Source organism: Pleurodeles waltl, chromosome 5 (genome assembly GCF_031143425.1).
Source record: "Pleurodeles waltl isolate 20211129_DDA chromosome 5, aPleWal1.hap1.20221129, whole genome shotgun sequence".
Taxonomy (NCBI): domain Eukaryota; kingdom Metazoa; phylum Chordata; class Amphibia; order Caudata; family Salamandridae; genus Pleurodeles; species Pleurodeles waltl.
The window spans coordinates 1,809,522,946-1,809,539,737 of NC_090444.1; the positions used below are offsets into that span (position 1 = coordinate 1,809,522,946).

At 49.0% G+C, this 16,792-nt stretch overlaps 1 protein-coding gene across 1 annotated transcript in view; it reads left to right on the top strand.

Annotated features, from left to right (window-relative positions):
• The window catches only part of LOC138296828 (calpain-1 catalytic subunit-like), a 681,165-nt gene that overhangs the window by 572,516 nt on the left and 91,857 nt on the right, over positions 1–16,792 (top strand). Inside the window, exon 17 of the mRNA XM_069236289.1 lies at positions 15,579–15,647. Coding sequence (XP_069092390.1) covers positions 15,579–15,647 — 69 coding nt within the window. The remainder of the gene's footprint in view (positions 1–15,578; positions 15,648–16,792) is intronic.

Below are 16,792 nucleotides of genomic sequence, written 5' to 3' on the forward strand. Positions count from 1 at the left end.
AATAGGATCTTAATTTGTTTTATAGTGAGGCTTCACTTGTTTTATGTATCACTACACGGTTCATAGCATGATAGGGCGAAACATTTATGAAAAGATGTGTTCACTTTAGATAGAAATTGAAACATCACCTATTTTTGGTGGATATTTGCATGGTTCTCACCAACTCACATGATTGTTTTTAAAAAAAAAAATTTAATTTTTAATTTTTTGAAGTCCATAATTAGGGTATGCATGAATAGGAGAATTAGTAATTGACCTGTGTGGTATGGTAATATTGTTTTAGGAAACATTGGATGGATCTTATCTCACAAGGAAGTCCTGAGGAAATCCTAGGGGTACTCCCCCGGATGAAACACGTGTTGACGACGGACCAACAAATAGGGAGCTTTCTTTGGTTTAGGCAGTTATGTTAATTAGATTAATTATGTGATTGTGAATATGAACAATGAAGTTGACATTGAAATGGATATATAAATTTCTTTTTTCTTGTATCAATCTGTGTACTAATGAATACATATAGGCTTTGTAATTGATTGCCATTCATGGCTGTATACAGTGTATATGATTTTGGGTATTTCAGAATCTTAAATGTGAGTAATAAATTTATATAATGATAAACTTCTGGTGTCTTTCCAGATAGATGCAGTGTGTATAATATTCTGACTGATGTTAGTGTTTTTTTGATCTACTTAGATTTGTGTTATCGCATGTGTGCCATTACTTTTTATTACATTGTTAAGATATCCCTTCGGGATATCGTGAAGGTAACATTTGGAGGGTGGTTACCTGAGTCTATGTGCACCGTGTCAATTGAGTTATGTTAAGTTATAATTGTTAGAAGTAGGAGCGCCAATCACTCACCACTTCACCCTCTTCTTTGGATCAGTACCCGCACATAATCTCCGTCTAATTCAAGGCGGCCTCTCATCGTTTTTTGCCTCTAGTCGGGCTGTCAGTGTTTCCCAGGTTTCCTTTCCAGTGTGTTGTTGTCCTGCGCGTGCTCATTTGCTCAGTACCTGAGATTCTGTCCGAGTCCAGCGCAGTGTGAGGGAGTGCCAAGCTTTCAGGTCAGGTGCCCTGGGCGCCTTCCAGTTCATCGCAATCAGCCTTTTGTACATCACGAATGCTAGGTCTACGAACTTATGTAAATGTCTGTGTTTCTTTTCTCTGGTTCTCAACCCTAGCAAGCAGGATTTGGGGTCTGCTATGAGTGTCAGACCTGTTAATTGCGCTATCTCTTCTACCACTCCTCTCCATTCCCTATATATATATGAGCACACTCCCATACCATATGGTAGAAGTGTGCTTCTGAGGCATCACACTGTGGGCAGGCAGACGTCGACCCAGGGAACATGCAGTGTATCCTGGCTGGAGATAGATATGTTTGGTGCATGTAATTGAATTGCGTGTAGCGAAACCTGGGGTTTCTGGATACCCCCGAGTGTGATAGAGGGCTTTCGGCCAATCCGTTTGCGAAATCCAATCAGTGAGGACTGCATTCCACCTGTCCCTCGTTTTCTCCAGATTGAGCTCAGAGGGTTTATTCAGAGTTTTGTACAAATTTGTCACTATTTTTGTTTGGTCATCAAATTGCAGCATATGGTGCAATGTGGGAGAGCTCACGGGTTCCCTATCTCCCGACGCCCACGTCTTTTTGATTAGGTGACTTATGGCATAGTAGGACAGAAATTGCCCAGGGTTCACTGCCGTGAGGGCTTGAATGGATTCAAATGACATCAATTTCCCTTCTTCGAAGCAGTCCCCAGCTATTGTTATTCCGGCCTCTGTCCAAGTCTTAAGTGAGTGTGGGCCCACTGCATTAGCCCAACCCGGGATCGATCCCAATGGGAGGAGTGGCGAGTATGGAAGTGCTTTATGGCCCTTTTGTATGTATCTTTGCCAGCACGAGTGCGCCACTGCCATTAACGGGTTGCCAGGTTCCCCCCTTGGTATTTTGTTCGTTAACCACGTGATCAGTGGTGCCCCATTTAGCCGCGCCCGGAGCCACATGGACTCCGCCTGTGTTGGCCTGTGCAGCCAGTTCAGTATCCACTGTAGTTGTGCAGCAGCATAGTAAAGTTCAAAGTTGGGAGCCCCCAGCCCACCCACAGCGAGCGGGCGCTGCTGTGTGGTGAGTGCGACCCTTATCCTGCCACCGCCCCATATAAGTTGCAGTAAAACTGCGTTCAGATCTCTGAAAAAACTCCTGGGGACCCAGAGTGGCAGCGCCGTGAAGAAATATAATAACCTAGGCAGCAGCAGCATATTTGCCACTGCCACTCTGCCCAGAGGCGACAGTGGGAGTTTGGTCCAGAATTGTAGCGATCCCTTCATAGAGGCTAGTGCTCTCCCTAGGTTTCCATCTCTGAGGTCCTCATTTTTGTGGTATATATGCACCCCCTGGTATTTGAATGTGTTAAAACACCATTTCAGGCGGTCAGCTGGGGCAATCTCTTTTCTTGCCGGAGACCATCTAGTTAACGGAAATATACACGATTTATCCCAGTTCACCACCAGCCCAGATAGGTCCCCATACTTGGTTAGGAGTGACATTACTAAGGGTATTGTCTCGTTTCCGTTCCGCACATGTACTAGTGCATCATCTGCATACAGTGATATACTGTGGTGTAGCCCACTCCTGACCACACCCCATCTCTCTTGCATGGCACGTATTCGGGTGGCCAGCGGCTCCATTGCTATGGCAAACAGCAAGGGGGATAGGGGACAGCCCTGTCTAGTGCCTCTTGTGATCGGGAAACTCTCAGATATGACCCCGCCTGTTTTTACCCTGGCCTGTGGTTTAGCATACAGTGTCTGTACCCATTGTATATAGGTAGGCCCTATTCCCATGCCCTGCATAGTGGCAAACAGGAAGTCCCACTCCTGGGTATCAAATGCCTTCTCAATATCTAACGACAGTACTATCTCGTCATGAGCCTCCGTGGGAGTGTCCCCCAGTACACCCAGGAGCCTACGGATATTTAAGAAGGTGTTACGTTTTGGGATGAAGCCATTTTGGTCTTCATGTATCACAGTGTGTATTAAGGGGGCCAACCTGTTGGCCAAGATTTTGCCTAGTATTTTGCAGTCTAGGTTCAGGAGGGATAATGGCCTGTAGGATTTGACGTCGGTGGGGTTGCGCCCTTGTTTAGGGAGTACCACCACCATTGCCTCTCTTAATGTTGGAGGTAGAGTATGTGTAGTAGTATTCTATTGGGAGTCCGTCTGTTCCTGGGGCTTTATTCCTGGGCATCTACAACACTGCTCTATCTATTTCTTCCGGTGTTAATGGAGCCTCTAGTATCTGACTGTCTGTCAGCGATAATTGCACCATTGGGGAGCCCTCCAAGAAAGACCGCAATTGCAGAGGTGTGCATGTTGTGCGTTTGGTGTATAAGTTTGTGTAATATTCTCTGAAGGCCCCATTAATCTCTTCTTGCGTGGTGAACATTTTGCCTGCATCTCCCTTTATAGTCCCAATGGGGGAGTGCTGCCGATTTTCATGGAGGAGCCACGCCAGCAGCCTGCCAGACCTATCGCCCTCTGTGTGTAAGCGCATTAAGCGGTATTTATGATCGTGCCGCCGGAGGCGAAAGTCTGCTTCGTTATATTTTGTTCGTACCTCTTTTAGCGCTATATATGGAATCACATTATTTGCAACCGCTTTTTCCATTTCTCCCAGTTCCTTTTCTAGATTATTTATTTCCGCGTGTAACGTGCGCCTGACTCCCCAGCTGGTTGAAATACAATGCCCTCTAACTACGACCTTGTGTGCCTCCCATTCTAATGCTCTGGAGCTGGTAGATTCCTTATTTATTTCCCAATACTGCTTCACCACTACATTTAATCCTTGACTGAACGCTTGATCCTGGAGGGCCTCCCCCTGCATTCGCCAAGTGGGGATCTGTGAACGTCTCCTGCCCCAGTTCAGAGTTATTCTAAGTGGAGAATGGTCAGATAGTGTTTTGGCCAGGTATTCTGACTTATTTGTCAGGTCGCAGATATCCCGTGTCCCCCACATTATATCTATTCTTGTGTATACCTTGTGGGGTATTGAGTAGAATGAGTATTCCCTCTGCTGAGGGTATTTTGTGCGCCATAAGTCAAATATGCTCATATCTGCCGCCCATACAAGCAAGGGGCTTCTAGCTGTTCCATTTAGTGTTGCTTTCGGGGTAATGTTTGAACTGTCTAGTTCTGCGTTTGGGATGCTATTAAAATTGCCTCCACAAATAGCTGGGGCTTCGGGGTTTACTAATAATGCTGAGGTGAGTGTGCCCAGAAATTCAACTATCACGCTGTTGGGGGCATAGATGCCGATTATTGACAGATGCTTCCCGTCTAAGTGCCCCTCTAATACCACATATCTACCCCCTTGATCTATTGTCTGTGAGGTTTGGACAAAGGGAACCCCGCCTGCTATCCAAATCAGCACTCCCCTGGCAAATGCCGAGTACGTTGTGCCCACCACCTGTCCGCCCCACCTTTCTCGTAGTTCCCGCAAGTCAGGCTCCAGGCAGTGTGTCTCCGTTAGAATAACTATGTGTGCGCCCTGACGTCTGAGGCGGTCATATACCCGGATTCTTTTGCACCCAGGCCTCTCACATTCCACGTGAATATATCATATTGATGCACTGAGAGGTTTGCATTTAACGCCATTTCACATTGTGTGTAACACCTGCCCGCATCTTCATACTGTTGACTGTGTCCACGCGAGTCCCCTCCAACCCGATTAGGTGTGCCCTCAAGTGTGTCAGCGCTAGCAGTATTACCTGTACTTTGTATTGACCTTTTGAATTTGACTTAACTTTTGTTCCCCCTACACTCCTTCTACCAACACCCAACACCAAACTATTAACTAATATCGAACTACCAAACACACTAATACTTAACGAACTTTGTGTCCATGTGAATACCTGTGGGGCAGCCATGTTAGCAACCAGATGCGGCTCACGTGTGGGGCACACATCTTTCTGCAGCCATGGACTGCATGTGCAACTGGGCGCTCCTGGGCTGTCTTCCCCCACCCCGATCTCATGACCAATAACATTAAACAATACTTTCGATAGAAGCAAGTTGAATAGTCAAAAGATACTTGTGGTCAGTAGCAGCATTCTTCATCGTGCAGATGCGCGTAAAGTTAGCCTGTACCTGCTTGCCAAATTGCCTTTCCCCACGATGGGGAGAGAAGGGAGAAGGGGGGGGAGGGGAGAGGAAGGCGGCCGGCACCCTTCATCTACAGTTCGTCCGCCGCTCGAGGCGTGAGTTTCGGCCTGCAAGTGATTCTGTGAGCATGGACGCCGAGCTGGTCGAGTCGGAGTCTGGGCTGTCCGCTGGGGCCTCCCGCAGAACCTCAAAGGTGTTTTGCGTGTGCAGAAGAGTGTCTTTCAAGGCTTTTGCCCTTTCCTCAGCTGCCTGCTGTTCAGTGGGCTGACCCTTGGTTCTTTTCTTAGGACGCTTCCGCAATGGAGTGATCAGCCATTCCTATCCTTCATCTGTTCCGGTTTGGGGTCGCGCCAAGCCTTTGGCAAGCAGCCACGTCCAGACATCCTCAGGGGAAGTGAATACATGGGTGCGCTCGTCTGATATTACTCTCAGCTTTGCAGGGAACAGCAGGGCATATTTAATGTTGTGCTCACGGAGGCGTTGTTTGACTTTCACAAATGAGTTGCACTGTCTTTGCACTTCCTGTGTGAAGTCTGGGTAAGCGTTAATTTCTGAGTCCTCGTGTCGGAATGGGCCTTTGCTGCGGAATTGCTGTAAAATTAGGTTGCGGTCCCTGTAATTTAAGAATCTCACTATCAGAGGTCTGGGTGGCTGACCCGGGGCCGGGGGTCTCCCCGGTACGCTGTGTACCCCCTCCACAGAGAAGAACTTTGACGGGGTCCCACTTAGCACCTCCTTGATCAGCCATTGCTCCAAGAATATTTCTGTACTCTGCTCTGTTAGCTTTTCGGGGAATCCTAGAAAGCGTACATTGTTTCGCCGGGATCTGCCTTCCGCCATAATGTTTTTACCTCTGCATCCAGCCGTTGTATTTGTTTTTGATTAGCCAAGACCGAAGGGTTCAATTCTTTTAGCTCCGCTTCCGTTGACTTCACTCTCTCTGCTAAGTTACGATGGTCCACTCTTAGCAAGTTTAGGTCTTGTGATACTGAGTCTATCCTGTTCTCCAGGGATGTTTTAGTGTCCATTATTGCTTGTAATACTTTTTCGAATTGGGTTGAGTGGGCCTGCAGTATGGTTTCCAGTGCTTGTAAAGTCGGTGCTAGCTGCTGGTCGCTTGTTGACTGTCCCTGTGTAAGTCGGTCCTGGTTTTTCGCAGATTTATTTCTTCCAGCCATAGTGTGCAATGAGTAGGCTGCTCGCAATGAGCGGGGCAGTGTGACTGTGCACCGGTTGGACGGTGTGGTTCTCAATTGGAGCCTTTATGTGCAACCAGTTGGGCCTCCCCCGCGCCACAGCCAGCCCGGCCCACAGCTCCCACTGCATAGAAAAGAGGAGGGGGGAAGGCTCCCTTTGCCTGCAATACTTCTGGTCCAGCAGACATTATTAATCACACAGGGGCAATAATCCACCTTGATTCCCCATAGGGGGTGCTGCTGTGTAGAATGTTGCACAATCCATGTGTAAGGTGCCCTGTTCCTCAGCTCATAGTAGTTCCAGTTTTCTGGGAGGGAGTACCGCAGTCTGTTAAACTTTCTTTTCTTCAGCCGCTGGTTATTGACGGCACGGTCGCTCTGGCCCACTCAGGGGCCCTGGGCCTGTCCCCTTCTCTCCCCGCTGCCGCACCTCGCCCCCCCCCCTCTGGAAGGTATGGGGGGGGGAGCCAGAACTACCCATGATACAGCCGAGACCGGGGGGGGACTGCGAGGGAGAGCCCACCTCCACCGGGGCCCTCTCCCCGTCCCGCGATCCGCCGCAGCAACTACCTTTACCCTCGCCGAGGGGCGGAGGGAGGCATCCCACGACGGCCGTGCCCAGCCGCTTCCGCGCCTCCGCCTCAGCGCTCCCAGGTCCAAGCGGGTCTTCGCGCCCGCCCGGGCTAAAACGAAACTCCAGGGCGCTCCACCACTCCTTCGGCAGGAAAGCGGCAGCCGGCGGATCTCGCAGCCGGCAGCTGGGGCACCGGGGGGGAGGGGCGACCAGCACGCGGGCCCCCCTCCGGTACAGATTCCGCGGTCGGGGGGGGCGCCTCCACAGCCTCACCCCCGCCTCAATTCGGGTCCTTCCGGGATCCTAACGCGGCGTGGCCTGCGGCGTCCCCGTCTCTGCCACGCCGCTTAGAGCGAGCCGTGACGACTTGGCCGCCAGCCTCTCCCCAGCCCGCACCTCAGTTCGCCTCGCGCGTCGTCGCAGGCGAGCGCGTTCAGCCCCTGAGGGCCGCCGGGTGTTCGCACCGGCTTCCCAAAGGTTTGCACTCCGCACGGCAGCCCAGGAGCACCTTCAGGATATTTTTATGTAGGCTCTGGTCGGAGCTCTAATTTAAGCTTCCGTCCCGGCTGCCATTTTGGCTCCTCCTCCTGGGGAACTCATAGTGACCAGTGTCCAGCACCTGTACTTAATTAAATGGGCTTCATTATTTACTTACTATGTCTGAAAATCAACAAAGACATAGCAGGGGCATATCTGCTCCTGCTGGTATGCCCTCACATGTAAAATAATGCACCGTGCCTTTAGGACTGGAAGGCCTACCAGAGGGGGGACTTGCATATAGTGCATGAAGTGTAAGGGAACAGGGCACACAGGATGTGTGCCATGTCATGTTTTCATTTTGGGTCTGCACCAAGACACACAGCCTGCAAAGACAGTCTGCATAAGGTTGGTGCTGGGTCCCTCAGAGTGGCACAAGTTGTGCTGCAGCTCCGAGGGGCCCTTTCCAGTACTCATGCCATAGGTACCAGGGGTTTTAACAGGCTGAATGGCCTGGTCACTTGTGGATCAAGTGCCCAGATGTCTTTGTTTTCGGGAAAAAGCACTGGCACTGGGGACATGGTTAGTAGGAACCCAGTGCACTTCAGTTGAAGTTGCATCCAAACCCAGGCAAAAAAGTGGAGGGGGGGATTCTGCAACCAGAACCCAGCTCCCTACAGTGAGCATTAAAAAAAGACATCAGAAAGAGAAGCAGAAAGAGGATTGAAAGAGTTCTCTCTACAATATATTACAAATGTCTTCCATCGGCAGGCATATACAGTCTTGGTAGTGGGACGCCTGGCTGCCAGAATGACAATACAGACTTCAGGAGGAAGGTTGAAAGGTGTCAACTGCCACCACTCAATTTCCATGCATGAAGGTGGAGAGTTGACACATTCGGGTGCTGCTGCAATAGAAGATCCTCCCAAAGGAGCAGCCTGATCGGCGGATTGATGCTCATGTGCAGAAGCTTTGGATACCAGACTCTCTGTGCCCCGTCTGGAGCCAAAAGTAGGACTTGAGCCCGGTCATTCCTGATCTTCTTGAGAACTCTGGGCAGGAGTGGTATGGGCCGAAAGGCATACAGGATGCCGGCCCGACATTGCACATTCTCGGCAGAGGCAAACAGATCTAACAAGGCTCGCCACACTGCTGAGAGAACTTGCACCACCTCTGGACGAAGATGCCACTCACGAGCTGCTAGGTATCAGTGGCTGAGTTTGTCTGCTCTGGTATTCAGAGAACCTGCCACATGTTGAACCACACGGTATATGTCATGCTCTTCCAGCCATGTCCAGAGACGTAGGGCCTCTTAACAGAGGGTCCACAACCCCACCAGCTGCAGTACTACAGTATATGGCGGTGGTGTTGTCCGTGAACACCTGCACTAGCCTTCCATTGATGGAGGGTAGTAAGGCTTTCAATGCCAGCTGGATTGCTCGGAGCTCCAGCAAGTAGGTGTGGAGTCCGGATTCCACTAGAAACCAGAGTACTGTGATCTCCCCCTCTCCCAAATGGCCGCCCCATCACAGGAGTGACCCATCTGTTACTACTGTGAGATCTGGTTGAAGAAGGGATAGGGGTCTGCCTGTGACCCAATTCCTGTTCACTAGCCACCACTGCAGGTCCTCTGCAGTTCCCTCTGAGATCCAGACCATGTCGGAGAGATTCCCCTGGTGCTGCACCCACTGGAACTTCAGGACCCACTGCAGAGCCCGCATATGCCATCTGGCACTTGTCACAAGCAGAATGCAGGAAGCCATGAGGCCCAGCATCCTCAGAGTCATTCTCACCGAAGTCCAAGATAGCGGTTGAAACATCAGTATGATAGCCTGAATATCCTGGACTCGCTCCTCTGGAGGACAAACCCGAAACTGCACTGTGTCCAGAACAGCTCTGATGAAAGGGAGCATCAGGTGTGACTTTGGCACATTTATAGTGAACCCCAGTGAATGCAGGAGGTCTGCTGTAGTCTGGGGGTGGGAGATAGGGGAAGATCAGCCAATCTTCAAGATAGGGGAAGACTGACACCCCTAATCTCTGCAGATGTGCTGCAGCCACCGCCATCCTCTTGGTGAACACCTGAGGGTTGCTGGTAAGGCCAAAGGGAAGCACAGTGAACAGAAAGTGCTTGTGGCCTACCATAAACCACAGGTAACACCTGTGGGCCAGCAGGATGGGAATATGGAAATTGATGTCCTTAAAGTCTAAAGCTACCATCCATTCTCCTTGATCTAGGGCAGACAAGATTCAGCTAATGTGAGCATCTTGAATTTATCCTTTTTGAGGAAGAGATTGAGGATTCGAAGGTCTAGGATAAGCCGGAGACCTTTGTTCTTTTTGGGCGTCAGAAAGTAGTGGCAACCACTGCCTACTTCTGATATTGGAACCCTTGATATGGCTCCCTTGGCCAAGAGAGCCACAACATGTTTGCTGATCGTGTGTTGGAGGTATAGGGGGAGAGGAGGATTTGAAGAGGAGGGAGTAACCCCTCCGTATAATGTGTAAAATGCACCTGTCCGATGTTATGGACTGCCAATGGTGGAGATGATGGCAGATTCAGCCATTCACGTTCAGGTCTTGTAGGGTGAGTTTAGCTGGGTTTGGAGTCTGCAGCTGCCAGGGTTTGGTGGTTGTAGCAGACCTGTGGCTGCGTGACCCGCAGGCCGGTATGCACTGCACCCGCGCATAACTTGGAGAGCTTGCGCAGGATGATGGCTGGCATAGGCTTGGTGTGGTGGAACGCCCCTCCCGTATTCATGAAAGGGGTGAAATGCAGACTTGGGATGCAGGGCAACTGAGAGGCCCAAGGAGTTGGCTGTAGCCTGCGATTCCTTAAAGGCTCCAGCGCCGAGTCTGCCTTTTCTCCAAAGAGATGCGTGCCTTCGAATGGCATGTCCATGAGAATTGCCTGGACATCCCCCGAAAAGCTGGAAGTTTTCAGCCAGGTGGGATGTCGAAGGACAACGGCAATGAAACCGCTCTGCCCAACGAGTGCATTGTGTCTACACCACACCGAATGGTGAACTTGGCTGCATCTCTCCCGTCATTGACTGCTCTGGAGACTCGTGGCAGGACCTGCAAAACCATGTCCCACAATGTGTGGGAGTAGCGGCCCAATAAGCATGTGGTGTTCACCGACCGCAATGGAAGAAAACATCTTCTTTCCTAAACTCTCCAGCCTCTTAGATTCCCTCTCCAGGGGTGCGGCAGGGAACGCACCTTGGGAGGTAGAGGCTTGGATAACCAAGCTCTCAAGGAAAGATGGGTCTCCTGGGGTGGGGCAATGGCAGCGAGCAAATGTCGTGTTCACAGGAGCCCCTCTGCTGGACTTCAACCAGGTTCCCAGCAGGACATCAGTAAGTGCTTCAATAAAAGGGAGCAGAGGTTTGGATAAGGAAGCTCCTAGCCAAATTTGTTCCGGCAAGATGTTTGTCTGATTGCCACCGAAGATAGTTCGAGGTCCAGGCACTCAGCCGCCCTCTTCACCACCATAGCATATGTTTTTCCCTCCTCCGTATCCATGGTAGAGAGAAAAAGTAAACCGGTATCTAGAGAGGTATCCAGTCCACTAGCATCTCCCAGTTCCCCACACAAGCCCCTGGGTTCCTAACCTTCCAACTGATATTCCAAAGGGTCCAGTGACACCTCCCATTCTTCCCCATTGCCTAGCCCTTCTGACTAGAGCTCAGGCACTGACCTAGGACACAGGGTTCTGTCGGCGTCGGTCGACTCTGTTCCGGCTCTGTGTCAAAATTGGGGATCAAAATGGGGCTGATGCTGCAGGTTGGTACCGGGAGTACTGGTGTTGGGACCAGGGTCAGAGAAGGTGACGGTGGCACAACTGGTGCTGGCCTGGCTCTGTGATTGGATTCACGGGACCCAATAGTGGCGAAGCCGCTGGAGCAGAACCAGGTGGGGCCCCCTCCAACTCCTAGGGCCCCGAAGGTGCTTCGGAGGGGTCAGCCCACTCAAATACGTGACACATGGCCTTATAGATCTCTTTAAGCTGAGTGGGTTAAGGGAGGCGTGAAGCCTAATCTGGTGATGGCTCTGCAGAACTGTACCTTGATCACCAATGTTCCTTCATTGCGTCAGCCGATGGATGAGGAGAAGTCGAAGCACGCTTCAACTTGTGCTTCTTATGCCTCTTTCTCGAATGTCCCAATGACTTGTAGTGGGAAGAACAGGACGTGGAGCTCCTGGAGCGGCCCCACAACCTTCCTCTCGATCAGGACCAAGACCACTTAGGCGTTGCATGCCACATCAGGACCACTCCCTCAAAACCTTCTGTGCCATGGCCCTGCAGTCCTAGCACGACTTAGAGTTGTTGTCGCGCTCAAGACACCACAACAGACCAAATGGGGTTCCGTAACCGAAATGGCGCAGTGACAGGCACGACATGGTTTAAAACCTGTCTTCTTCAAACACATCTTCAACACACCAGGAGGTAAACATCAACGAAGAATTAGACAAACATCGTAAAAAGCCTGTCAGAAAACCGGTGGTGAACGGTTACACATGCACACATTTACCTCACTCACACCCATTCATTCACACACCAATTCACAACACTCACTAACAAATACCAATACATTCCTACATCCACGCATGCATGCACAAAACATTAAAAAAAACTTTTCTCAAGAACAGAAGCTCCGAAAAGGAAGCGTCAGAGGTCCTAGGAGGGTTGGGACTGCTGCCTTCCCTCATTGGCTCACCTAGGGTCAGCCAATGAGGGAAGGCAGCAGACCCAAGTCTCAGAGGTACCAGGTGGGTTGGGTCTGCTGACTTTGAGGGAAGGCAGCAGTCCCAATTTCATCATGCTGACCCCACCCCACTCTGTGACGAGGTGTTACTGATTGACACTGGGCCCAGGTCCGAGGCAATTGGTGACACTACCCCTCGTCATGAGAGGGAGGGGCTCGAGGCACCTTTGCCAAACTGATGGTGTCATGCCCATAGGAGCTGTGACTTCTTCAGCCCGGCAAAGTTCAGCTCAGACTGCCAAGAGTCTGCACATTTTGTGCATGCCTAGCTCCTGGCTACCAGACCTGAACCAGAATAGTATCTGCCAGGCTGACTCTTGTTCAGCTTGACAGACACTCTTAATGTTAGGAAACAGGAAGGGAGGCGTGGCCCCTCAGTCCGTAAATGGACCTCTGTTGCACAAAACAACAGAGGAGTAGCTCTTCTCTGGATCAGCACGATTGGACGGAAAGAAAAAACTGACATCGGCCTGCTGGGGTGGTGCCTATATAGGTGACCACAACGTCACTGCCGGCGACGTTGCTGCCATGCAGAGTCGATTGACGCTACCTACTGGTGCTCAGGGGTACTGCTCATGCAAAAATCTTCCAAATCCAATTTGACGACTGGGAAAGTCAAAGGTAAGAAATCTGCAGCTAGATGTCTCCATCAGATTAAATTGTTTCAGAGTAAAGTTAAGTGGCATGGAGTGGTACAGGGTAGAGTGCAGTTGCGTAGAGTGGCATACAGTGTAATGACAGAGTAAAGTGGTGTAGAGTGCAATGGTGCACAGTAGATTAGAATGGCCTACAGTGGCTTGGTGTAGAGTGCTGGGGCAGAGGGTTGAGGGTTACAGAGTAAAGAGCATTGGTGTAGAGTGTATTGGCATAGAGTGCAGTAGTGTAGAGTGCAGTGTTACAGAGTGACATAGAGAACAGTGGCACAGAGTTGAGTTCTGCAGAATAGATTGATGTGGCCTAGACTGGAGTGATGTAGAGTGCAGTGGTGAAGAGTGCATTGGCATAGAGTAGAGTGTGCAGGGTAGAGGGGCGAAGCATGAAGTGGCATAGAGTGCAGTGGCCTAGAGTTGAGTGGTATAGAGTGCAGTGGCATGGAGTGGTGTAAAGTGGCGCGGTGCAGAGTAGAGATCAGTGGTGTGGAGTGGTGCAGGGTAGAGGGAAGTGACAGAGATTGGAGTATGCATGGTACAGTAGTGAACTGCTGTTACAGAAAGCACATATTCAAATGAAATGACCATTACATCGGCACAGACGTACAGTTTACTGATAAATCTATACAGTGCACAAACAAAAATGTGTAGAAATTGCATCACCTAGGGCAATGATTTCTTTTGATCATAGTAAAGTATCTGTTTCCAACACAATTCAGAACTAACAAAAAATGTGCTTCATTTCTGTTTGTCACGTAAATCCTCTGTCTCTGAACTCAGAGAAAAAAAAGTAAACAAGCAACATCAGAAGAAAGGGTCTGACAATTTACCTTAGTCTTTGAATGCACTGCAAATGTGACAAGATAAGAACATGATTTGAAGGCCTGTTTCAGAAAGGGAGTTTATATAAGAATACAGCAAACACAGTTTAGGCAACAGGAAGGACAAACTGAACCTGGAAAGCCCAAAGCAAATTAAGCTAGCTAATAGAAAGCTAGAAAATGTGAGTTACCAACTACAAAGCCAATGTTAATCAACAGGCGAATGCATTCCTAGGTCAACTCTGAAAATCTCCAAGATGTCTTTAGCAAACCAGACAGTTGCGCTATTTGGTAGACTGCAACCTAAAAATGAAATCAAATACACTCATACTGATGTTGGTCTGTATTCTTAAACACAAATCCTAGTTCAAATTAACTAAACACTACAGACCACTATGTGGCAACATTGCAAAATTAGGTTTATCCCACACTGGTGAAACTGAACTATTCGTAGTAATTTATTTAGCCCAAATATCACACTTTGATTGCACTGCTAAGGGAGTTAATGCTGTGTGTGCTTTGAACCCGAAAACAAACTATATATAACGTCATTGCAGCGCAACGGCTGGCTGTGACGTCCCACCCTTTGAGATGGTTGTGCAGATGTTGAGTGTGTGACGGTGTCCACTTTTCACACAATACGAGCACACGTGAGGTACACGTTTTTTTTCACAGGGTTTGGTGTATTGAGATGCCAAGTTTTCGGGTGTGACTTCAAGCTGACTGATTTATGGTTCCAAAGTTCCACAAGGGTAGGTCTGGCAGATGTAGCATTGGCCCTGGTATTTGGAAGTCTTTTCCCAAATAAATTCCGCCATGAAGCTAATTTTAAGCAATTTCAGAAAAATCTAAAGACATGGCTTTTAAAGCATATTAATCTTCGCCATTTCTCCCTGGCCAAAAATCTTCTTCAGTGTGATATCCTAGTAAAAGAGTCAAGAAACCCTTCATGAATATGCCCTATAAAAAAATAATCAACATACCTAGCTGAACCAGTACAGGTATTTTCTTTGCATTCTAGGATTTATAGTCCTAGTTTTACAGTTGGATAAAAAGACTGCAAGTTCCAAAATGCAAAGAAAAAACTTGGAATGGAACAGCTAGTTTCCAATGATTTAGAAACTTGGCAGGGCTGAATAACAGATTCTCAATTTTTTGGAATCCTCTGCTGTGTTTGCATCGCTATTAATAAAGAATATATTTATCCCTTGATCAAATTTCACGTGTCTTACTCCTAAACTACACTTTTACCCATCTTTGTTTTCAGGAGTGTTCAGGCCCGTTGGTTCGAGATGAACCATTACTGAAACTCACAGATGGGGCTGCCACCTGGACTATAGTTGACTGGTCTGGCTGGTATTTTAATGCCAAGACAGGTAAAACAAAAAATCAGGAAAATCATTAACATCCATTATTATTACACTTTGACATGTAAACTGAAAGCAACAAGCACAAGCTGAAAACACATCAAAGGTGTGTTAATGTTGTGTAGAATTATATCGGATGGATTTTGAAAACATTGTGCATTGTGAAAATGGATCTCAGAGGCTTTTATACTAGTTGTTATACCAATACCTGCTCCTGGCCGTCCAAAAACAAAAACAGCTCTAAAATTGGCAGCATGTTTGTCCAAGAAAGGTTTAACTACTCTCAGAAAGCATAAGGATGTTATTCGAAAGCCTGTCACCAGAGTTTGTATTCTTGAGGTAACAGGACACGCTTCACCCACAGACCCACTTAGCGTGTGGAGAAACAAGTTGCACTCATTGAATCCACACAAGACATTTATTTGGAGTGGAAGGAACTACGAGTCTATGAGCACTTTTTGTTGTTTTAGTCCATAACGCCCATATGTTTATCTACTCAAGACTGTCAAAAATGCCAGCTGCTCTCATCTCGTTCTCCTTAACCAGATGCCTCCACAGAAAGACGGCAGCGCCAAGCTGGGCCTGGTCGAATTCCAGATTCTGTGGAACAAGATGCGGCGGTGGCTGGTAAGTTGGTGGGCACCAGTGATGGTTGGGTCCGCCCACTGCCGCCTCGAGACATGACCAGCAGGGAGGTGCGGAAGAGCCTGGATACCCATGGTGTGTGCTGACTTGGCATGTGGGCTCTGCTTATCTTCTAAGGCTGAGGGGAAGAAGGAAGGATCTCTGAGACTGATAGATGTGTGATGAGATGGAGAGAGGTAGGGTATGGCTAAGCAGAGGTAAGGCTTGGAAATAGAGGGCCAGGTAAATGGACATCCTGGATAGTGGAAGGCTCTGGCAGGGATGGGGGTGTCTGGACAGACAAAAAGTAAAGCAGCCTTCAACACGTCTAGGTTTTGTGGTATCATCAAATCTCCCCGCATCATGGTTAATGCCACAGTACTGCAGGCAAAGGCTGGTAAGCTGTTGTGCGCTTGCAAAGGCACACCCACCTCTGAAGAAGCAAGAGGCGCTAGCTATCAACTAGACACCATGGCTGACATCCCTGCAGGCACCACAACTGGCCGACAGTCCTACGGGCACCACAACTGGCCAAAATCCCTGTGAGCACCACAACTAGCTGACATCCTTGAAGGCACCACAACTGGCTAACATCCCTGCAGGCACCACAACTAACCCACATCCCTGCGGACACCACAAATGGTCGACATTTCTGTGGGTACCACAAATGGCTGACATCTCTGTGGGCACAACCGGGCTACATCCCTTCAGGCTCTGTGCTTCTAATGGTGAAATACTGTAGATGCGACAGAACTCGGACTAGTGACTGGTTGGCTTGTAGTTCATCTGCCATTAGTATTCAGTTGGCAGCATGCCTAATTTCTTGTTTTTAGTTTCTGTGAGCTAGGGTGGACTGGAATCTGTTCAATGATGCCAGTGGGTGGGTGTAATTAATAGCTGATAGCAGTGGTGCTGGAGCAATGTTCGGAGTGGGGGTGCCGCCATCAATGTTACATCACTGAAGTCATAGGGACTGTGAAGAGTCCTAGCTTCAACACAAACTGTAGCACATGTACTCAGAAGGAGAGTGACAAGGGTATAGTATGTAGCTGGTGGTGCATTTTGGAACACCTGGTCACAAATATGTTACTAAAGCATGGTGTGGTAGCACACTCTCACTTATAAACATCACATTTTCCATTGAAATG